General features: G+C 36.2%; 3 protein-coding genes across 8 annotated transcripts; 1 reads left to right on the top strand and 2 right to left on the bottom strand.

Moving 5' to 3' along the window:
* Positions 1-40: 40 nt before the first annotated feature.
* si:ch1073-280e3.1 (complement factor B) lies at positions 41-9,300 on the bottom strand. Its single transcript, XM_058413063.1, has 19 exons — positions 9,142-9,300; positions 8,100-8,324; positions 7,735-7,971; positions 7,456-7,641; positions 6,361-6,534; positions 5,905-6,003; positions 5,454-5,587; positions 5,148-5,286; positions 4,925-5,056; positions 4,677-4,781; positions 4,387-4,524; positions 4,009-4,139; positions 3,765-3,891; positions 2,228-2,375; positions 2,010-2,086; positions 1,001-1,092; positions 767-899; positions 614-663; positions 41-482 (listed from the first exon to the last, which is right to left on the bottom strand). The coding sequence occupies exons 1-19, from the start codon at positions 9,212-9,214 to the stop codon at positions 321-323; spliced, it is 2,562 nt and encodes an 853-aa protein (XP_058269046.1). The 5' UTR covers positions 9,215-9,300; the 3' UTR covers positions 41-320.
* A 479-nt stretch (positions 9,301-9,779) lies between these two features.
* mfrp (membrane frizzled-related protein) lies at positions 9,780-16,499 on the top strand. 4 transcript variants are annotated; one of them, XM_058414313.1, is made up of 14 exons: positions 9,780-9,842; positions 9,943-10,027; positions 10,125-10,230; positions 11,293-11,427; positions 11,836-11,991; positions 12,094-12,313; positions 12,615-12,745; positions 13,179-13,295; positions 13,418-13,494; positions 13,672-13,820; positions 14,081-14,211; positions 14,475-14,609; positions 15,687-15,814; positions 15,946-16,499. In XM_058414313.1, the coding sequence occupies exons 2-14, from the start codon at positions 9,983-9,985 to the stop codon at positions 16,168-16,170; spliced, it is 1,755 nt and encodes a 584-aa protein (XP_058270296.1). In that variant the 5' UTR covers positions 9,780-9,842; positions 9,943-9,982; the 3' UTR covers positions 16,171-16,499. The 4 variants fall into 4 exon arrangements, with proteins under 4 accessions (XP_058270296.1, XP_058270295.1, XP_058270297.1 ...); XM_058414312.1 differs by having other exon boundaries at positions 9,781-9,842; positions 9,940-10,027; XM_058414314.1 differs by lacking the exon at positions 11,293-11,427 and having other exon boundaries at positions 9,781-9,842; positions 9,940-10,027.
* Positions 16,500-16,627: 128 nt separating this feature from the next.
* nudt8 (nudix (nucleoside diphosphate linked moiety X)-type motif 8) lies at positions 16,628-23,009 on the bottom strand. 3 transcript variants are annotated; one of them, XM_058414318.1, is made up of 7 exons: positions 22,873-23,009; positions 20,975-21,110; positions 20,319-20,876; positions 20,192-20,224; positions 19,335-19,467; positions 17,661-17,738; positions 16,628-17,585 (listed from the first exon to the last, which is right to left on the bottom strand). In XM_058414318.1, the coding sequence occupies exons 3-7, from the start codon at positions 20,774-20,776 to the stop codon at positions 17,400-17,402; spliced, it is 888 nt and encodes a 295-aa protein (XP_058270301.1). In that variant the 5' UTR covers positions 20,777-20,876; positions 20,975-21,110; positions 22,873-23,009; the 3' UTR covers positions 16,628-17,399. The 3 variants fall into 3 exon arrangements, with proteins under 3 accessions (XP_058270301.1, XP_058270299.1, XP_058270300.1); XM_058414316.1 differs by having other exon boundaries at positions 20,319-21,110; XM_058414317.1 differs by lacking the exon at positions 20,192-20,224 and having other exon boundaries at positions 20,319-21,110.
* Positions 23,010-23,214: the final 205 nt, after the last annotated feature.

The raw sequence follows: 23,214 nt of genomic DNA, 5'->3' as shown, positions 1-23,214 counted from the left end.
TTAGGAAAACTGCATATCTTAGCAATAAGCATTGGTGGCTATATTACACTCTTATGGCTGAACTCCTGCCATCCCCCCCAGTTTCGTAAATTAAATGTTTGACCTTGCAGCATTCCCTGAAAGCATGCTTAGAGCGTTGCCATGTCCACCCTGTAGTACTACTTACTTAAAAACCCCCAAAAAGAACGCAGTCATGTAACCAGTATGGGAGGTGCAGATTTCCACCTCAGAAGAATTATATCAAGGAACAACAATTTTAAAAAATTCTATAATACCGAAAAGGATATATTGAAATGTGTTGTCCAACCTTCCTGCTTAATTCAGTTTGGCAGGAATTCCAAATCTTGCCCTAAGTGCTCTTTAAGCCAAGGCATAATGGAGAACACACTGATGTGGAAATCACGGGCATCCACAGGAGGATCAGGAACAATTGGGGTCGTCGACTCACACACTAATCTAGTGCCCCAACTCACGACTCCCACCTAGTGGATAAAGAAACGAATTGTTGAGAAGTGAACTATTTAACAGGCTCATCAGAAATACTTAAGAGGCTAGAAGGATGACTGGAATTCATGTCTTTTTGTGTATTTATCACTACCATGAAATTACTAACCTGAAAATAACGCATTCCCTTACGAAGGAAGAGGGAACCTCCAGAGTCACCTGCAGAGGGTTACAATAAATCGTTATGATTTGTGTAAAGAATTGTTAGGTGTTTGTATATGTGTGAGTACAGTTTTTTAATTTAATTAAAAAAAAAAAAAACCTTTGCAAGTCATATAATCTTTGTATTTCTTCGATCCTCCGGTACACAGGAACCTGTCTGTGATCACATCAGTCAGAGACACCTGGTTGTTTGAAGCCAATGCTGGTTTGTACTGCTCAATGCAATCACCTCTCTGTGAAAATAAGTGGCTGTGCTGAAATAGTAACAGAGTCCTTCTATATTTCACAATTAGATGATTTCTGCATAGCTGACAGTTTATTGCAAACAATTCACCTTTTCTCCAGTTTGGATGTGAGTCGGCTTTCGCGTTTTCGCCTGACTGATAAAGTACGCTTGAGTCTGCTGCAGATCAAGCAGGGCACTTTCTGTTCATGCACAAATGCCAGAAGCCATGCAATTATATATGGAAGAAGACCAAGACCATGAGATAAAACAATTTACAAATCTACACATTATTTTTATATCAAAATGTTCACTAAAACTACTGGATAAACAATATTTCCCCCCTCTAATAAAATTACTCTAATATGAATTGTCTATCAAACCACTGGAAATTACTGGCAGCTCTAAAGAATGTTTAAGGTAAATAAATACTGAGAAACATGGATCTTTGAGCCTGTTTCTTGGCTAGTGGTTCAGACTCCAGAATTATTCCACTAACAACCATGACATTTTAACATTATAGCTCTTTTAGGTCATAGATGAATCTTTCAATAAGACCTGCAACTAAGTCTACTAGAAATGGTTACGAGATGTCAACTGGCTCTCTACTGAAAACCTGAGGTCTGAATTAAAAAGGCATTCACATTCAAATCTAAAACAATATCTGTGAATAATAAAATCTGAAAACAAGATTACAGAATGATCAGTGATGTAATATAAAAAGCAAAATAAATTGTGTGTGTGTGTGTGTGCGTGTACACACACACACCTTGTTAATGACGGTGCAGTCCACCTTTGGTGTGAGCTGTAGGGATTATGGGGATGTGTGAAACACATCCTGTCTGTTACTGTATCCTGTCTCTATCCCATTTGGGAGCTCCCAATTTGTCTGTTTCATATGTTTTTTTTTTTTTTTTAAAGATACCCGGATCACTTTTCCAACACTCTGGGTGTTGTAATACCAGCCATTATGTGTGTGTGTGGTATTCTGTGTAGATTTACTAACAAATATTTAAGCTCTTATTCATATTATAGTTATATTAGCTCAGTTATATAAAGGGTGTCAATCATTTTGGAGTTGACCGTATATCATTTGACATTATTATCCATAAGGTCTTACGGTGTTTCTTGCAAGTAGAGTCATTACTCATCTTAAGAGCTCGATTCGAAGCTTTTGTACACGGCAAACAAACAGGCCTGTTAAAGACAACGTGAAAAGCTGGTTACTTTTTCAACTGAATGGAAAAAGAGTAAATACTACCATGCATAATTTTTTTTTTGAAAGACAAAAAGATTATGCACTAAAAGTGAAAAAGAAACTCTATCTTTCTATTTTACCTTGCTTTAGAAGATAGCTGAATGCTCTTGTGCACTTTAATGAGTGCAACATCATAGTCATAAAACTCATTGATGTTCTTGTCCTTAAGTTTTGTGACATCGAAATCTGGATGAGGGATTAGCAATAAGCCATTCACTTGTCCATCACCTTAAAGAAAAACACAAGAAAATGTAGGCCCTTGTGGTTTGACATCAATATGTACCAGAGATTCTTAATCCAGCCCTAAGAAACCATTATCCAGGTCACACATTTCTTGTGCTCATGCTCCTAACACATCTGAACCAAGCAGTCCTTATTCACAAACATCGAAGCTTGGCTTAGATGTGTTTGAAGCTGGAGCAGAATAAACTGCTTATAAATATTCAGGGGCTGAGTTGAGAACTGGTGTAAATTATGGTTATTATATTCAGCTGGTAATAAATATTTACCACACAATTTTACATGTTTTTTTTTTTTTCAGAAATTTCATGGAAATTCTCGTGTTATAATCTGGATATCGTTTGATATCTGAAGTATACCCAAGGTGTATGCTGCTTAACAGTAACAAAGAAGCAAGAAACACAGGTTAGAGCTAGATGTTAGGTGGAGGAGTGATCTCTCAGTAGATAAGATGTGGTTGGAAAGTTGTGAGTTCAAGTGTCAATATGCCACCGTTGAGCCCATAACCCTCAAGACAGGTGCTTTGGATAAAGCATCTTCCAAATCCTGTAAATGTATATATTCTTGAGTTCACTTTTTAAATGCCTCACCAAGACAGGAATGGGAAAGATGAAAAAGGATCAAATATTCATAGGCTGCACATGGGGTCATAGTCATGAAGTGGTAGCACTTGTGGTTCTAGGAAGGGGCCAAGGAGACCAGTGCCCCTTTGACATGCTTGTTCTCCCAAAACATTGACTAACTCAACTCTGAATTAATTATTATATCTATATCCTGATCATTTTTTGCAATCATACACTGCAGAGCAAAAAAATCTTTCAATGACCAAATTGCATCAGATTCTCAGAACAAAAATATGGAAAATAGAGCCAAATATCTATTTTCCATAAAAGACAGTCTTAAAAACAAACAAACAAACAAAAAAAATTCATGTTGGATGTTTGGGGGACAAAGTTAGGGAGGACAGATTAAGATGGTTTGGACATGTTCAGAGGAGGGAGAGTGAGTATATAGGTAGGAGAATGTTGGACATGGAGCTGCCAGGCTGGAGGCAAAGAGGAAGGCCAAAGAGGAGGAATATGGATGCAATAAATGAGGATATGAAGCTAGTGGGTGCAAGTGTTGACGATGCAGAAGATAGGGATAGGTGGAGGGCGACCCCTGAAGGGAAAAGCTGAAAGAAGAAGAAGAAGAAGAAGGAGAATCTTAAAGAAAAAAAACTTGCATGTAACTTTTGCAACAACTTCAGAAGTAGGACATGCATTAGCATTGCCTACTAATTTTAAAGAATTGTATACTAGGTGACCTTTATCCCCAGTTTAAATGACATATTTAATTGATTTCATTATACTGTAAAATAATGTAAAGAATTCAAACCATGCTTAATTTTCACATCCACGGCATTGGCCCATTCAATCAAACCATTATTTAGTTTCATCACACAGTGTGCAGATGTGATCACCCAGTCCTTAGTCAAAATTGAGCCCTGGCATGGCTTTCCTTGCTAGTTAAACAAGACAATGAGGAAGGCAATGATCAACAATGCCAAAAATTACTGATGTATATACATCATTTTCTGATCCAACAGTTTAAAGAGTTTACAACAATTTAATTCACTTACCCAATCAAGAGAAACATGCCAAGGCCTGGTATACGCAGGCTGAGGTATATCAGTATCATAATCAGCATCATTATTGGTTCTTGGAGAAACCATCTCATGAGCCACTCCACATTTGGTTACAGTAGAATCATCTAGGAAAAAGGCAAGAGGAAATATTACATCAAAGGCAATTTTTTTCCAGTTTAGTCTGAAACTCATTAATATGGTAATGGTGCATTAACAGACAGGGAGGTTAATAGTTTAATACATAGCGAATGTTCTTAATACTGTTTTGGCATTAGCTATTTTGTGGTATTTTTAGTTACATTACACAAATACATTTGTGTACAACATAGCTACACACAATATATGGCCACAACATGCACAAATGCTACTCACTGATCATCCTATTGAACACCTCCCCTAGATGCTCATAATTTTTTAGGATAAAGAGATGCCTCTCTCTAATTTTAATGGAAGCTAGTTGTTTTAGCTCAGACAGCTTAACCTTTTCCCCAATGCCAAATACGTAGACATCTGGGAAGAGAAACACACATTTGTATGCTGACACCAATATAATATAATGTGTAATATAATAAAAAAAAAAAACTGAAATGTTTTTGGGAATTGAAATGCTCTTTATGAACAAAATATATGATCAGATTAAAGCAGTATAAAATCATGCAAACCAAGAAGCTCCTCATGTGAGTGATCATGGGAATTTCTTTTGTAGTTCATAAGGTCACGAATCAAACCCAGAACATGTAGTGGGTCGCCTCCCATGTTGGAGTAGCCTAGGGGTGTGTGTTAATAATAATAATAATAATAATAATAATAATAATAATAATAATAATAATAATAATAATAATAATAATAATAATAATAATAATCATAATAATAATGTTTTGAGTTTTGTGATCTATTAAATCTTGATTACCATCAGTCTCAATGAGAATGACATTCTGAGTCTCGCTGAACCGGGTTCGATTATTGTCCCTGAGGAAGGCAAGTCTATCATGCACAGATGAGAGGGCTTTAAAAAGATTGGTACCAGTCTTTTCCCCATGTTCTGTGAACATAATTATTAGGATAAATATGTTAAAACATTGACCAATTGCTGTTTGGAAAAATTACATTGTTGAAAAACCTCAGAGACGTACTGGTCTGAGCAAACATTTCCAATTTATTCAAGACCACATCCGTGTTGGCACTAAGTGGGTCCAAAACTGTTATAATATCTTGAGGCTCACTGGCATAGGAAATGATATCAAACTTCATTTCAGCATCATAGCTACTCAACTGTAAAAAAAAAAGGAAAGAAAGGTTTGAAGAGAAGAATATGAATAATAAAGCATGTTGAGGACATTCAGTCACACTTTAGAGAGCGAAATAATTTGAAGTCACGATGGCTGAGAGCAGAGAGGAAGATTTAAAAATACGATCACTTACTGTAAATCAATACAAACCTTGCGTATTAGGTTAGCAGTGGCCAGCTTTGCCTTCTGAAACTGATCCTCCTGAATGCTTCCTGACGTGTCTATTAGAATAAAAATGTTGAGTCGACCATCTGCTACTTTCAAGCTTCTCCCATAGATTGAGCCTAGTTAGGTTAGGTGGAAAGAAATATTATGAGCAAGGAATTTAAATCGCAAAACACAAGCATATGTGAACATGTAGAAAATGCATGCTACTACTACTTCTTCTTTGGCTGCTGTTCCTATTATTACTACTGCTGCAAGTACTACTACTGTAGATTTCATGATAGATTTAAGATAGAAGATTAGAATTTCATTAAAATGATGTTTGTATTTCCTAACATTTATTTACATCCAACCAGTCTTTTGCTTTTAACAATGTTTCCATGAAATATATGGAAACATTGCAATATAATGGAATAACTTTGTGCACTGCTCTTACTTTTCTTTTTGAACTCAGAGAATGAAATGTCCATTACAGCAGACAGAGAACCATCCAAAGCCTGAGCCACACTTGAAGGTAAATCAAAAACATAAGGAGCTGGAGAGACATAAAGACATTAACCTTTTAACACCGTTGCACTGTTTTCATGTAATAGAATGATTTTCATGCGTCTCTATTTCCTAAAAAAAATGAACACAACTACTGATCTTCCTGAATTTGATTACGTTAAACAGCTTACAAATCAAGTTTGTACTGGTTTAAAAAATGTATCTAGTTTTATTTTCATTTTAGAACAAAAGTGTTGTTTCTTGTATCTTTTATTGTCATCATTATTATTATCTTTATGGTTACCTTTTCACCTTGTTGTTTAAAAACTTAAAAACTTAAGCCAATGTTCTTATTGTCAATATTGCTAAATATACGAGAAAAAATGTCAGAGTTGAATTTCTGTACCTTGACAGCGTGGCTCAGGTCCACTCCATTCTTTTGAATCCAGACACACTCTTATTTCAGGTCCCAGTAGATCCAGGCCTGACTGGCAGCGGTATGTCACTTGGTTACTGATGTCAAAGCGTTCTCCAGAGCGTATAGCTCCAGGAGGAATCCCTGGATCTTTACAGCCATCAGCTGAAAAATCAAAGATCCTCAGTACATTCTCATACTACCTTAGGCATCGTAGTGTCGCATCACAACCAATATCAATTCATAATTCCCACACACACTAAAAGTATGGGGACACATGAATATATACTTGCTTAAGTTCTAATTGAAAAACTATAGCCATTAAATTGGAGCTGCTCTTCTTTGCTGCGATAACAGCCTCTGTTTTTTTCCGAGAAGACCTTTCAATGGATTTTGGAACATAGTTGCCGAAATCTTTTTTCCATTAAGTCACAAGATGTGTAGTGGGTTTGAGCACTGATGTGGGGCAATACACTGCAAAATAATATATCATTTAACCCTTTCTCACAGTACATGAATGTTCTACTTATAGGACATTTTTAATCAGTATAAACAAATGAGTTATTTTATCACTGCAAGTCTGTTAAAATACTAGTCAAGATACTGTTGGGTTTCTGTGTGTAGAGTGGCATGCCTTTGTGGGCAAACTCTCTGGGACAGCTAGGGAGATGGAAAGCCTCCTGTTGTTTTTACATTTTTCCACAATAACAGTGGTACGGAAATAAAATGGACAGCACAATTAAGGTTTTTTAAAAGTGAACCAATGTATACAACTTACCACAACACCATTTTAAACTTTACATTTATTAGTCTAGGTAAAAAAAGAAATACTCATGGAAAAACCTCAAATTCTTGAGAGTGTCTACATTCATGTGAACCAGTGGAGTGTGGCATCACAAATAAATTCAGCCCTGAACACAGGAACCTCCATGTGTAGAGGAAATCCACTCAAGTGTTTTAAAAATCTTAAATATATTTGAAATTATATATTATTCAGTATTCATCGACTTGAACTAAATGATTTGTTTCTACATAATTACACATAGTGACACAGTAAATAGTTTCAGGGAGCTAGTGGATGCTTACTTTCATCCATGCATATAGGAAGGGTACCAGTCCAGTGGCCCCATTCAGTACAGTTCCGCATGGCTGAACCTGACAAGGTGAAACCCTCCCTGCATGAGAATTCCTGCTCCTCTCCAATCTTAAACCACTGTTTCCTGGGCCAAAACTGGCCATTATCCAGCTGAAGATGTGCTGGGCAAAGAATGTCTGAAAGGGTAAAAAAAAAAAAGAGATTAAAACAGTTATGCAAAGGGAATGCATTTTCAGAATCCACTGTATTAAAGAATAAGACATGTTTACCTTTGCATCTGGCAGTAGTCACTATCTTGCCATTAAGCAGTGTCATGACTGACCACTCCCCTCTGGAGTTACAAACTCTGGTGCTGACTGGATAAGGGTAGTATCCAGAATTACAGTGGTATGTCAGCACACTGCCTTCTAAGCCTTCATTGGAGTAGGAAACTGTGCCTCCCTTTAAAATCTCTGCCACAGAGCAGTTCTTTTGAGGCTCTTCAATAATTTCATAATCAAATGACTCTAAAATGCATGTGAGATTTTCTTTTTTCAATGCATGTAAGAAGTTTTGGGTTTTTTTTTAGAAATAGTTAGAAAAATTTATTAACGTAAGTATTGTAATCATTTTGTATCATCTTAAACCATCTGACCTTCACATATCACCCTGGATATGTCTGGCTCCCATTTTCCTGTAGATTTGCAGATTTTCTTAGAGATTGGGTAGGGTTTATATCCATCTTTGCAGTGGTAGGTTACCTCACTTCTCACAAAACCATTGTTGGAGTATTTTACTGTACCTCCAATAATGGATTCTGTCATTTTGCACTTTTCATCATCATAGTCATAGTCATCATCATAGTTGTATTGTGCATGAACTGAAAGCAATCAGACAATATAATATAACATAATATAACATAATATAATATAATATAATATAATATAATATAATATAATATAATATAATATAATATAATATAATATAATATAATATAATATAATATATACATCACCAGTGATTTGATGGACATTTGGATTAAGGATTTTTGGGTAAAAACAAATAATTCGATATTTTGAACTGGTTGATGGGTGCAGTATAATGAAAAACTTATTTGTAAACTCTAAAGACTTTTTTGTGTAGACTAGTAAAAATCTGTGAATTTGTGAATGCAGTTGCTGAAATACTCAAACCAGTCTATCTGGCAGCAGCCATGCCACAGTTAAGGTCACAAAGATCCCAATTTTTTCTCCATTTTAATACATGAACATTATTTGAAGCTCAATATTTTAAGCATTGTGCTGCTGCTACATGATTAATTGATTAGATAACTGCGCAAAATAGCAAGTGTACATGTGTTCCTGTTAAAGTGGAGAGTGCGTATATAATCAATATTTTAATAAATGACCTTAAAGTACAAAGGCATAAAATATGTTTTCACCTACTGTTTAACAAAACAGGGTATTATGAAGTATCATCCACCTTAAAAGTCCATCATAAATTAGAGTTAGGGTTAAATGTGTAGTTTTAAAAAATTGTTTTATACTGGTTGCTCGCCCTTCTACTACCATCTTAAATCTGATATAGATTTTATGATACCTATTTGTAAAAACAAACAAACAAAGATATTATGGCTTCCAGACATTCAAGAACAACTCTTTCTAATGCAGAGAATATTGTAAAACTGCAGCACTTACCTTTACCAATGCAAATATAAAGAGAAAAACATAAAAAATAAGCAGTGATGAACTTCATTATGAACCTGATCATTAAACCTCAATGTCAGCTGCGGACTGCATTGACTGCATTTCTGTACATGAGTGTTTGATGAGTGATTACACATTAACTTCAAAAATTGGAATTAAGCAACATGGCATTACAGGAAACGCAAAAATAAATATTTGAACAAATGCGATACAATATCACTTTCACTTTACAAAAAAAAACAACAGCTTCTGCTCGGTTAGTGATAACGTTTAAAATATTACTAAAATATAGCTATTAAAATATTTCTCTGATGAAGATAAGGAGAGCAAGATAGGAATATAACTAATTTGAGATTAATAAATAAATGAATAAGTGAATGAATGAATAAACAAACAAACAAACAAATAAGTAAGTAAGTAAGTAAGTAAGTAAGTAAGTAAGTAAGTAAGTAAGTAAGTAAGTAAGTAAGTAAGTAAGTAAGTGAACACCAGGCACTATGCCTTGAAATTATGTGCATGTGGGTGGTGAGCATGTGTAATGCAAAGATTAGGCTCATTAGTAGGAATTTAAGTGCCCCAAATGACCCTAAACCCCTCCCTCTTCTTGTTCTGCTCAGTCCTCTCAGCTGACTTGGCTTTGTAAAAATATCAGAGGAGGATATCGTGTTCTCACCCACACCAACTTCAGCATGGTGAGTAGTCAACTACTGAACAACTGCATCTACTCTAATTTATCTATTCTACTTACAACATGCCCTGCTGCACATTTTTGCTCTAATTTATGGATAGAAGCAGCCACAAATAATGTCAAAAATCTTGTTGGAATGGGAAAATGGCAGACCCTGAAAAATCCCTCCATGCCACAGATTTGTATAAGGTAAGAATAAAAAATAAAAAAAACACTGATAAGAAAAAAGTTCATGACAGAACTGAAAACAGAGATCACAGTGAACTTTGCTTTTTAACCTTCCTAGAATGTATTTTGCAATCCAGCATTTGAGCCAGACAATGAGCATGATGAAAGCAAAGACGTATTTAAGGTTGCCATATCCCCAGAACCCATCAACAGTCCTACAACTCGTAAGTATCACTTAGCATTTTTATGAAAAATAGCTAACGGAGTGAGGCACCACCCACCACCATTGGTTTTAATTTACATTTTGAAAAATTCTTCTTGCTATTGTTTTTATTATTATTTTTTTGGGTTGTTTAAACATTTCTAAACAGTTTCTATTAAGCCTTGCCTCTTAAATTATATTGAAAAATAACATAATAGATTATATAATTTTTTGCAATTATAAAAATCTTTTTTTAATTTATTTTAAAATTTGCTTGCGTAGTATTGCTAAAATATTTACAATTTTAAAAACCAAAATTGTCTCTGCAATAACATTACTGTATACTGTGATCAGTAAGAAGTATTAAACTTTATCCTCCAACTACACCACATAAAACATACAATAAATATAAATATTAAAATCTGAATGTGATTTTAAACATGTCACTCTACCTACCAAAATCAAAATCAATGACCAGCTTTCCCTTATGCACACATCTTTAGAATTGAAACAACCAAAACATTTTTTTTACCATTAAAAGAAGATTATAAATACTAAAATATAACATGTGGGTCAACATGATACAAAAAAATCTACAGAAATGATTTTAAAATGTCTAACTTGTATGAAAGGGAGCAGGTGTTATAAGATTTAGGTCACAATCAGTGTTAAGATCATAACAAAATTACATAATTTGCTGGAAAAAAAAGCACTGACAAAATTAGGGGAGTTTACTCAGAGTTTAATCTGAGTTGTGGCTCAGATTTTACTGTACACTTGTTATTTTAAATTTCTTCATTTATCTATAAAGTTATTGTCACACAATGGTATGAGCATTTAAAATGTAAAAGTTGTTAGGTACATGACCAGGAAATGCAATAATGTGTATATTATATTTTATGTATGTAATAATGATTTGTAGGATCTCATGCAATATATACTGTATATATCTATTGTTATTTTCCTGCTCTGACACTCCTGATTCAGATCATAAAAGATTTTATGGTGATTAATAGAATTAGTATTGGTTAGTATCTCTCCTCACTGTTCTCACTTGCCTGCTTTGCTGGCTGTGGTGTTGCAGGAGACTGCAGTGTGTTTGGTCTGTGTGTGGTGTGTGAGAGGAGACAGTGGTGTAGCTGGGGAACGCTGATGTTTTCAGCAGCTGTGCTGTTATTGTTGGCTGTCTTGGGACTCACTCTGACGCTTGTTCTCATACGTGAGTGAGCAGCACTCATACACTTATTGAAGCAATAATACAGATCGCTCAGACAATTTACAAGCGACTTCATGTTACTGCATTTCTCTTGGCTTCAAACTTTGGATTTTTCGATTTTTCTAAAAGTCTAATAGTACTTTAAGAGGACAAAATTTGTTTATGGTGCTTACTGTATGCAGCATAAATGTTTATTATCAAATTATCTGTAGTTGCCCGTTCCTTTTGTATAGACTGTACAGTGTCTAATCTTATACAACCAGAGATGATTCAGTCATTGTAAAGCAAATCTCTCAATGGAATGCAATAAAAATTGCTTACTAATTCATTGTTTTGGTCTAGTGTAATGTTAAGCAATTTGTTTGTGCAGAGAGGTGTTTGTATAAAGTTTTGGATAAATCTTTTTCACAGACATGAATGGAAACAATGCTGAAGGAAGCGCGCTGTCTCTAAACTCCTGGAGTGGAGACAGGGTTCAGCAAAGTCTTATCCCAAATCCCACTATTCCTCTTCCTGAATATAGCTCATCTATGCCACATCTTGAAAAAGAGCCCATCTTATATACAAGTACATTTTTGTGGCCTTTTCAATGTATCATTTTACAAACAAAAGACATTCAGTATCATTAAAGATCAGTCACTTCTGTCATTTGTACCTCTTATCTTCCAGAATGTGGAGGAGTTCTGACCGAATCAAGGGGAACAATCAGCTCCCCCAACCACCCAGGCCCATACCCTCCTAACTCCATGTGTGTGTGGGTGATCAGAATGTCTCCCCCATCTCTGGTCCAGATCTACATCTCCACCATGGCCATTGAGGGACCAGTGCCATGCCTTTTTGATTGGCTAGAGCTTAGAGAAGATGGGGAGCACACCACTACAGTCACCAGGTCAGGCTTGCTTGTCTTGCTTGTCAAAAATTGATTATGCCCAACTCTAAAAAGCAGCTGCTTCTTACATAAACACTAACATGGTAACGTGTTCATCACCGGACTAATGCTCACAATATAGTATAATGAACATACTTGCAACACAAGTAATTGTCCAAATATCTTAAAAAATGTGACAATATTAACTAATAACCTGACATTAAAACCCACACAGGAAAGGAAGCAAATGCAAATCAGTAGAAATGTACAGTAATTTGACAAAGACTACAGATTAAGCACATTACACTCACTTTGTTCCTAGATTCTGTGGTAATGTGGCTCCACCCACTGTGAACACTAACAGCAGCACTGTATGGGTTTCATTCCGATCTGATAGCAGTATTGGGGGTAATGGCTTTATCGCACAGTATCAGGCCATCCTTCCATGGCAAAGTAAGTGTACTTTGTGTTGATAGTTATATGTTGGAAGTCTCTGAACTCTATATTCATGAAAAGAAAGATAACATTACAGTATACTATAATACAGAAATTCTGTACACAGAGCTAGATTAGGTCCAAAATTGTTCAAAACGTGTGCACAAGATGTACAATAAATACACAAGATGCAAAACTGTACACACTAACTACACAAAAGAGTAGAAGTATTATCAGGATTTGGTGTAATTATCCAAAGCTGAGCAAACAGACTAGGCCAATTACATCAGATCAGAAAGCAAAAATAATAGCTACATATGAGGGAGATTAAAAGCTGATAGGTGTGATTATTAGTTACAGGTACAAGGTGGTATAAAAATAGTACCAGTAAATAAGATTAATGGGTTTTGCTTTAGGTAATGATTCTTGAAATGTGTGATGTTTGGTGTAGAAAGCTGCTCTACAGAGGAGTTTATGTGTGATAGTGGCCGTTGCCTGTTGCCTGTGTCTGTATGTGACAGCCAGCTAAACTGTCAGGACCAGACAGATGAGGCCAACTGCAAAAAAGGTAATTCTGACATTAATTAGTACATGGTTAACTGTCATATGCACTTTGTTGAAGGAGTGTGTATTACTGGCTTTTCACAAGAAATGATAGTTCTGGCTCTCTTAATATCTATATTTCTGCAGATTGTGGAGGTGAAAAGACAGGTCCAAGTGGCTCACTGTCCAGTCCAAATCACCCAAACCCTTATCCTCACCAGCAGGTATGCGGCACTTTCAACTAGTGACGAAAACTGATTAATGAAGTACCTTCATCGATTATTAAAATACTAAAATGATTAAAATTGTATCAGAAATCCATCCAACAAGAAGTCATATGAAATGTCCAGGAGTGAATGGAGCCTTTGTCTTATCCATATATCTCTGCTGCACTTTCTCAGCGCTGTACTTGGCATATATCTGCAGAGAAAGGCCAAGTTATCCAACTAAGTTTCCACAACTTCAGCCTGGAGACTCAAGATGCCTGTGAGTTTGACTATGTTGAGGTTCATGATAGTAGCAACCCTGCAGACAGCAATATCCTAGGCAGGTGAGAATGCCTTCTCTAAATTACTGTTTAGACTTCATATTTCTTCTCACCAGCACCTGCAAAGAAAACAAACTATTTCTTTTTTGTGTTTCATATCGATCATCACTGCTGAGATCATTAACACCATATCATCAGAGCTCATTATACTTTTTACTGTATGAATCTAGTCTCACGTTATCCTAACATTTTGCTGGTGCTGTTGTGTTATTCTTATTATTCTGCCTGATAAAATCAGTGCCTCTCTCTAATGGTTGCTACAGATACTGTGGCTCAGACCTCCCTCCTGACCTTACCTCTACTGGGCCCATGATGAGTGTGGTGTTTGTAGCTGATGAAGGTGTGGCTGACATCGGCTTTCATGCCTCATATCAGCTCATCTCTCTCTCAGAGAGTGAGTATTATATGGGCGGTGACTATATGCTTAGACCTGATAGGTCACTGGGGTGCAGACACAACATTACCAATTATCTTTGTAAAGAGTATGCTGTGGAAAACAGGTGACAAGATACCAGATACAAATAAACAGACATACAGTGGCACCACATTATTATGAAAAAATATAAACAACTATTACTACTATGTATAAAGTGTCAGTTATCTTGCGTCTTAATTATATAACATTTTGTGTTTTTGTTTTCATTTTACTCTGTTAAGGAAGCTGTAGTCCTGAGTGGTTTGCTTGTGGCACAGGGGAATGCCTGCATCGTGACTGGCTCTGTGATGGCTGGTATGACTGTGCAGATGGTTCAGATGAGAAAAACTGCACCAACTCCACCTATCCCCCTTACAGTAAGAACACACGAGCACTACTAAGATGCAACCATAAGTTATATAATTTACAAACTTTTTTCTTAATGCCTGTGCATTGCTGTAAATATAACAGGGTGGGAAAAAAAACCTAAAAGACTCCTTTAAAGCTGGCATTTGTAACATGTGCTTAAAGATTTTCTTAATTCATTGAGGTTTGTTGTTAGAAATACACAAGTAGTAGCAGATATTGAGACAAAACCACAAAAAAAAATTATAGAAAACGTTTACCATAAAAAATAGAGCAGAGGACATACACTATAAGTCCAAAACTATGTAGACCCCTGACCATCACATCTCTCCCCAAAGTGTTGCAACATTTTGACCTACACTATTGTTTAGGAAGCTTTTCTATGCTATAAAATACAGTTTCCCTTCACACTGTCAATGACAATGGCCTTGTGAGGTGTATGAAGACATAGTTTGCAAAGATTGGAGAAATGAAACCTCTGACCTTAACCCTACCAAACACTTTAGGGATGAACTGAAATGGTGACTTTAACCAGGCCTTCTGGAATAACAATCAGTGCCATAGTAATGGGGTGGAGGGATTAATGGACAGGAGTCCACAAACCTTTGGCTGCATACATTTACATGAGTACACCCCAACCTCAGGCTACAATTAATCATACTATTCAGTAACATTACCATTCTCAGATGTTGTTAGATTTTAAGGTCATAAAACTTCTGCAATATTGAACAGACTGCAGTAATGGTAGCAAAAAAATTATATCCTCATACATGTCTTTCGCAAACACGAAAACTTCTGATTCATCAGAGAAAAGGAAGAGGGCTGTGCAACTCAAATATTGTTACGAAAGGTTGCATGTGGCCATAACATTTCTTTCTCATTTTATATATTCTTCCTATAATAAATATTTATTTGCAATAAAAATGAAATCACCAGAAGTTATGTATTACTGATGTAATATTAATGATTTAAAATGAATTGCTTTATCCAGTCTCAGGTTCACTCATTCTAACATTTATTACTTGGGTTAGTTTTTTTTTTCCGTCACTGCTGATTTCATTTACAGTTGTAATCGTTGTCTGCTACAGTTTCATCATGTGAGCCAATTCAGGTGGAGATGTGCCAAGGTCTGAGCTATAATCTCACATCCTTCCCCAACATATGGCTCTCCATTGCTGATCAGAGAGAGGCTGCTTATGTGCTTCGTCAGTACAGCGTAGGTGACAACACCGGGAATCCTGCTTGTAATGTTTATTGTATTGTTTTTATATATATATATATATATATATATATATATACATATATATATATACATACACACATATATACATACTCCTCTTTGACCAGGTGCTGATGGAGTTGGACTGTTTTAAGCCCCTGCAGCAGCTGGTGTGTGCGCTGTTTGTGCCGCAGTGCAGCGTGCAGGCTGGGGTGCTGCAGCCGTGCAGCTCTGTGTGTTCAGCGGCAGAGCAGCAGTGTGTGCGTGATCTAGCGCTCTTTAACCTCAACTGGCCCTTCAACTGTCACTTGCTACCTGACTCACAGGATCCCAATCAGTGCTCTGTGCCATAACATCTCATCATACCATGACACAACATTACTGAATTTCTGCTACAGATTTGAGTGTTTTTTGTGATCATTAATTAGAACAATTCAAGCTTTTGTCAGGGTGCTACAAAAAATATTTTTATACCATACCCATATACTAATATGCATTACCAATGACCTAACTTATATTTCTGATTTATGCTTTTAGTTTGCACAGCTACAGAATTAAACTGTGGCCAGGATCTGCATCTTTTCTGCCTCAGTCGGTCTGTACCATATGGTGTCCAGCTCCTTAAGTATCTTACAGCAGGAGCTTGTGCGTAACAACTGTGTCCTTCTCGATAGTCAGCTGGCTAGTTTGTGTTTGTCGCAATAAGTTATGGAATTAGTTATGGGTTAATAAATATGAACCAAACACCAATATTATATACATATATATTCTTTTGAGTACATGGGGGGAAAAAAATGAAAATGACAGCAATTTAATATCTCAATTTTATTATAAATTACAAATGTTACTGTTTGAGGAAACCTTATTTCAGTTTGAGCAATTTTGTATGTGGAATTGTAGGGTATGAATCAAAATCTCTTCAGTTGAGTATGAAATATCGATAGAAAGTAAGAAATTTGGAATGGTCTTCTAAAAGATGCTATTACAGAACCAGAAACTATGAATGCTTTTCTTGGTTCATAAGGTGCTACAGTTTTAGCAAAGTAAAATAATCCAACATCTAGCTGTATATTACGAATTGTATAGAAGTAGGTTTGACAGGAAATCCATGACATAGTTTTCCTACTTTGTCTTCTCTATGATCTTGTTGAATAAATTGCTAAACTTATTCCTGCACTTAAATAAATTGGGTGGGGTGGGGTGTGGGGTTCTGATAGTCAACAGATTGTACACATTATATGAGGATGACTGATTACTGGAAATATAAAAGCAGATATATAGAATCTGTAACATCCAGTAAAAAGTGTCTTGGTAGTAGTCAGATAATGAGTTTTCCACACAGATATTCTGTAAAGCAGTAAATTCAATCAACTGCAAATGCTTGCAGATATTTATATATTATTGCAGTCTTCCAGAAAAGTCTAATGAGCAGTTTTACTTAAACGACAATCAATAAAAGTTTAAAAGTATGTTTCTTTTCAGCACCAAAGTCACAAAAGTTGTTCATGATTTGATCACAAGCACCCAGTGATGTCATCGCTTAAAGTTTTACAATTTGTTTAAGGATCTAAACTTGTTGGTTCTACAGCTGCATGATGAGTTTGAGTGTATGGTCCAAAGCTATTGCAGTCAGGCCCCAGATTCTATACTTATCACTGTGAAACACAGGAAGAGTGTATCCATAGCGATTACCAATACGGAAATGTGTGTAGCCTTGGTTTTCAGGGTTGCATAGATGGGCAACAGTCAGGGTGAAGACCTCCTCCACCTTCGGGACACAGAAAAAGACAAGTGAAGCTAGTCAAGCAATCATTTTCTGAAGATAAATATTTCAATTATTTACCTCATTTGGATTGGGATGGAGTGATAAAGTCTCCAGCGGCCCAAGGTTAGCTAACACAGGAGCAATCATCATTCCTGACTGAAAAGATAATGGAAGAGTACATACGTAAATGCAAATTGATAAGTAAATTTTTTTGTTTCATTCAAGCAATTCTTTTAAATTCTTTACAACATAACACATTTTATAAATCAGTTCAGGGTGATTTAGGTGAGCCTGGATGTTTTTTGTAAGGAAGGGCTTCTGTCTAGAAGGCTATCTGATCGTAAAGAAGAGCTACTGTTGCACAAATTGCTGAAAAAATTTATTTGATTAAGACATGAATGTGTCAGAACACACAGTGCATTGTATTTTGCTGGGCATCAGGCTGTGTAGAGATGGAAAGAGATGCCAACAGGATGCACTGGCATTCATGTGGATGTTACTTTCACATGCACTGCCTACCTAAACACTGTTGCAGAACAACATTTCTTCTAGGCTACAGTATACTAGTGGGATCTTTTAGCAGGATAATGCTTCCTGCCATACTGCAAAAAAAACTGTCCAGGAATTGTTTGAGGTACATGTCAGTGTTCAGGTGGAGTCCATGCCTTAACAGATCAGACCTATTCTGGTGGCACAGGGGGACTTACACAATATTCAACAGGTTTTTTTAATGTTATGACTGATTGGTGTAATAAAATAGTTTTGCAGGGTGAAGGAAACATTTTACTATAGCTATACTTATATTATAGTCTCACCTGGGTTGCACCTGAAAAATTCCATAGATCTACTGTGTTTTTGTCAAAATTGTGCACACCTTTCAACAGCACAAATCAATATATTTATTATGTTCTAGAAATCTTGTCTCATTACAAAGTAACACTGTTTTTAGTAACACTAAAAAAGTTACTTGTCAGAAATGATTATCCAGTGCTACTCCACACTGTTCTGATTAAACTGAGAGCATGATCACGTCTATACAGGGCCGGCATGACCATGTTCTCCCACCCTGAATTGGTGTGAAGGTACAGAAATAAATACATTTAGCGTCTATGATTAAAAAAAAACAACATTATACTTATTATACTCATGATATCTTTTGAATATAACACAGCACGCTTTGCCCTGGGCTGACTGTGGCCCTTGGCTGACAATGTGATACTATTTGTTTATGACCTCATCTTATGACTATGATATACTTTGTTTTGTCCTAGAAATTCTTTGTTCTGTTTTGATGAACATGTGCAGAACACAGACACTCGCTAACAGTTTCTTATTCCGTAATTTGGATAACCATTTTCATAAACTCGCCAAACCGCCAGTGAATACGTCAACCACCACATCTGTTTCTGCTGACGTCATAGTTATAGATGACAGTGAATATTACACCTTTCTTCTTTATAAATACTCCCTGTTCATCTCAGTACATTTCGAAATGTTTTGCTATTCAATCACTGTTTCTGTGTGGTTCTTTGGCAAAAAGCTTCCCCGATATCAGTAGAGGCATCGGCAACAACACGACCCAGGTTTCTTGTCTGAATGAACCCGAAACTTCTAACAGCTTTCTGGGGGCTTAGTCCATTTGAAGTTAATTTAAATAGTTATGTTATTTTTCTGGATTGAATTAACAGGCATGTCTTTTGCAGGTCATGTTACATATGATTCGATTCTGATCCCTCAGTATTTCAAACTCACCGAATCATTCAGTGGCTTCAGAACCCCCCACACTTCATTTTCAGTCACATTAATCCCCAGTTCTTCCCTGGCTTCCCGCAGTGCTGTTTCCACAATGTCCCTGTCGGAGGGGTCTTGCTTTCCTCCTGCAAAACTGCACAAAAAAAGTAAATGTTTTCCATAAAACTATATATTGAAAAAAGATTTTTAAAAAGGCAGTAGCTATAGAGTATTGCTTAACACTGAAACAAAAGCTTGATAGTATACGTAATAATAATAAACCTTGCAGTGGTTGTGTAATAGGGCTTTATGTGGAAAAGAATGTGGAATGCTGTTTAGCCGTCTTGTTCTTTTCACTATACACTCTGTAAAGGATTCTGAACATTATGTTCAACCCCATTCAGCCTACCTCATGGGAAAATACGATTTAAGAACATTTATTTTCATGTTCCATATGACACATAACAAAAGATAGATAGCATAAACTTGTTTTCCTCTGACAAAGGTGCTCTTAATTAGTTTGCTTTTATGGCTAATAATATTTAGGCAGCTTTACTTTACTAGAAGCATTAACCTGGTGTAAGGCGGCAAAATACGCATAAACAACCAAAAGTTATGTCTGCTGTCATTGTTGCCAAAATTTTGCCAAGCTGCCTTTATAATGAATATTTGCAAGTGTAATACATCACTTTTCAAACAGAGAATATATCATGGAATATATCTCTAAGCATGGAATATATCTCATAGTGCTCACTCTTGTTCTAAGTACAAAATGTTTTCATTTGATTCTGGCCACAGTTTAACATGAAGTTTGGATCAAGTGAAACATGCCACCAAACCAATTAAAGGATGCATCCACTTTTCTTACAAGTTCTTACTATTCTTCTGTCTTGCTTTGTAACTCCTGTTTCCTACAGAAAGGTGAGGTAATAAAGGTCAGCACTGGATGAGATTTGTCCCCAGGTCCGGTTTGGAAAACATTATATAAGAACAAATCCAACATACCTGACATCACCTTTGTGTTTTCCCCTCAGTTTGCTGGACCTAAGGGTGAAAAGCAAGGCAGGCTCTCCCCCTACTGTGCACAGAGACACAAGTACAGCTGCCCAGCTCTTGCCTCCCTTCTTCTCATACAGTGCAGTGTTGGACTGCAGGTGTTCTCTGCAGCGCTCTTCATTCTTAGCTGATAGACAGTCTTCAAAGGCAGCCTGCTGTGGAACTCTCATATGCAAACCACACATTTGTGATTTTAGAGGTCCATGATGGCTCCATCGCTCACGATAGGAAGTCCAGAGACCTTTAGTTAACCCTTTAGTAAAGGATGTGCTCCCCATGTTATGGTAGCTCTTTTGGCTTTTACTGCTGCTGTTTAGATCTGCTCTCCATTTATCCATAGAACGTCTGTGTTTGCCGGTATGGTTTTCAGGTAGTAAGCACTTGTTAGGAACACAGTCCCTGGGCATGAAATGATCTGAAAAAGTGGTATATGAACAATACTGTAGAGAGATATTTATTTTACACACCGATCGAAAGTCAGTCGTGTTTGCAGGATTGAAGCAGCTTCTGTTGACAAGGCAAGAAAAGGGTTTTTGTGAAACATATTTTCTGTTGTTTGGCTCAGATATATAATGTTTCCTCTGTGGCGCTCTCTCACCACTGACCATAAAAAATGGCTGGCTGAGGAGGTTATTGCACACTGCCTGTCCAAGATTTGTCTTCATGGAGATCTTCCCAAACAGTGATCTATGGGTCCCCGGTAGACATGCCGACATCACAAACTGAGCACTCCTAAACATCCTGATGAGAACATGAAACAAAATGAGTTCCAGAAAAGCTACACTTAAGTGTATTATTGCAAATCAAGATCTCTGTTAATTGTATTAACATAACGGCTATCCAACAGATCTGCAGCTTCTGTGCAATCACCACAGACAAATCTGTCAACATATTTCACTGTACTGATACAAGAATGGAAAACCAGCTTACTTCAAACTCACTTACAATGGAAGCTTATGGATAATTGTTGGATTCTGTTAATAGACACTTAAAAGAAACATTATATACTAAATAGTGGAAATATAAACAGTTGTGTTAAAATGAGACAGTACCAAAACATCTCTCTTTTTAATGCTCCAGTCATACTGTAAAATTTTTATTTTGGTTATTTAACATGTCCCCAGAGTTCGCAAAAGACACATTTTTACTTTAACACTTAGGCGTCCATTAGCAATTAGTTACAAGTTAAAAGATTTTCTCCTCCTTACAAAATGAGTCTGCACGACTTTGACATATGCTACAGATGCAGTACATAAGAGTTAAGTTGAAAAATGCTAGAGTATTTCTTTCAGACTCTTAACATTAGTCATTGCTACTGTGTTGTTACAAAACAGATGGACATACACTGTATTGCCAAATGTCTTGAGACACCCCTCCAAATCATTGTTTTTCAGGGGTTGGGCTCGGCCCCTTAGTTCCATTGAAAGGAACTCTTAATGCTTCAGCATACCAAGACATTTTGGACAATTTCATGCTCCCAACTTTGTGGGAACAGTTTGGGGATGACCCCTTCCTGTTCCATACATGGCAATATAGTGCATGTTACATTATATAGACACTTGGCAATAATACTGAGAAGTATGTTTGGCTATTAGGCACAGGTTTTCAAGTACCCTCAAGCCTATACATTTTATTAACATGCCTGATTCAACTAATTAGCTTATTAACAGCTCAAATACGAGCGTACAAGATCAGGGAAAAAGTATAGGGACCCTATGCTGTAACATCTTTACAAATGTGAAAATAAATTTTTCATGTGCATCAAGGAGGCATATCTTCAGGTCTAACACAGCTGACATCTGTCTGTCTAATTAAAAGAAATTACGTGAAATAAATCAGATGTGTTAAAGGAGAAATGAGAAACAGAGTGGAAGAGCAGCTCTGGACTTTTACATGTACTGAATTTATAGAAATGTAGCCTTCATTCTCAACTCTGTGACATATCCCAGACATAATGAATGTATATTATTGTACTCTGTACTATTTTATGACTTTTAAAAACCACCCACTGAACCAGCAATGAAGCTTTTTACACATTTTGTCACTACTACAAATGTTAGTGAAGTTATGTAAGTTAATGTAACTACTGTATAGTGTTTATGGACATACAGTACATCAGTAATGGCGGCTTTCACCAAGAGCTTTTCTAACATTAATCTGCTCACAGATTAACACCACGTCTATGTCAATCCCTCGGAAAGAAACGTCAGATGCGATCTAACTTTATTCACATATTAATTGGAGATAACGGAGATATTTCTAGCTAGTCTTAACATTTGCTGTAACGATATCACTCCAAACTAACCCGGTAACGTTACACAGTTAGAGCTGTCATTAGCATTAGCACTACACCGCTACCTCATTGCTAAGAAAACGTTAATTTGACCGAGATAAAATTGTTTATTTGTTAACATTTATAACCTGAACAAACTGGTGAATAAAATAAAACCAAACCGACACCGAAACTAAATGTTCATTCAGCTGTTTTCCTCAAGTCACTCACCTTGAGCATAAACACACAAGCTATTCCGCTGCTGGACTGGTTGCCAGATCCTTAGAAATGCCCCGTTTTGACCAAATGCCTGAGCCTCCTTAATTTTTCAAGTTGACAAATACTGAACTCTCTTTTCCTTTTAAGTTTAAAACACTGATAAATAAATATTTAATTTACATAATTATTCTCTTTATCATTACACAAACATAATATTATTATATTAGTAGAGATGGGTTGTATATTTTTAAGATTTTATTTTATTTAATTACAAGTATCAGCTATTAGCTATTTACAGTCTCTAACAAATCATAAATTAGTATTGTTAAAATCATTGCTAATCACTAATAACTT

This window comes from Hemibagrus wyckioides, linkage group LG17, assembly GCF_019097595.1.
Source record: "Hemibagrus wyckioides isolate EC202008001 linkage group LG17, SWU_Hwy_1.0, whole genome shotgun sequence".
In the NCBI taxonomy this organism is placed as follows: domain Eukaryota; kingdom Metazoa; phylum Chordata; class Actinopteri; order Siluriformes; family Bagridae; genus Hemibagrus; species Hemibagrus wyckioides.
The sequence above is the reverse complement of the archived record's forward strand: the minus strand, read 5'-3'. Positions and strand labels throughout refer to the sequence as shown.

Excerpts from the sequence above, each read along its gene's own strand:
- mfrp (XM_058414313.1), top strand. The coding sequence starts at position 9,983 with ATGGCAGACCCTGAAAAATCCCTCCATGCCACAGATTTGTATAAG. Across the intron at positions 11,428-11,835 it reads TCTGACGCTTGTTCTCATAC|ACATGAATGGAAACAATGCT; the intron begins GTGAGTGAGCAG and ends TCTTTTTCACAG. Across the intron at positions 13,296-13,417 it reads TGAGGCCAACTGCAAAAAAG|ATTGTGGAGGTGAAAAGACA; the intron begins GTAATTCTGACA and ends ATATTTCTGCAG.
- si:ch1073-280e3.1 (XM_058413063.1), bottom strand. The coding sequence starts at position 9,214 with ATGATCAGGTTCATAATGAAGTTCATCACTGCTTATTTTTTATGTTTT. Across the intron at positions 5,588-5,904 it reads CTCTGAGTTCAAAAAGAAAA|GCTCAATCTATGGGAGAAGC; the intron begins GTAAGAGCAGTG and ends TAACCTAACTAG. Across the intron at positions 2,376-3,764 it reads GGATGTGAAAATTAAGCATG|GTGATGGACAAGTGAATGGC; the intron begins GTTTGAATTCTT and ends TTTTTCTTTAAG.
- nudt8 (XM_058414316.1), bottom strand. The coding sequence starts at position 21,109 with ATGTTTAGGAGTGCTCAGTTTGTGATGTCGGCATGTCTACCGGGGACC. Across the intron at positions 20,225-20,318 it reads AAACACAAAGGTGATGTCAG|GAAACAGGAGTTACAAAGCA; the intron begins GTATGTTGGATT and ends ACCTTTCTGTAG. Across the intron at positions 17,739-19,334 it reads TGAAGCCACTGAATGATTCG|TCAGGAATGATGATTGCTCC; the intron begins GTGAGTTTGAAA and ends TTATCTTTTCAG.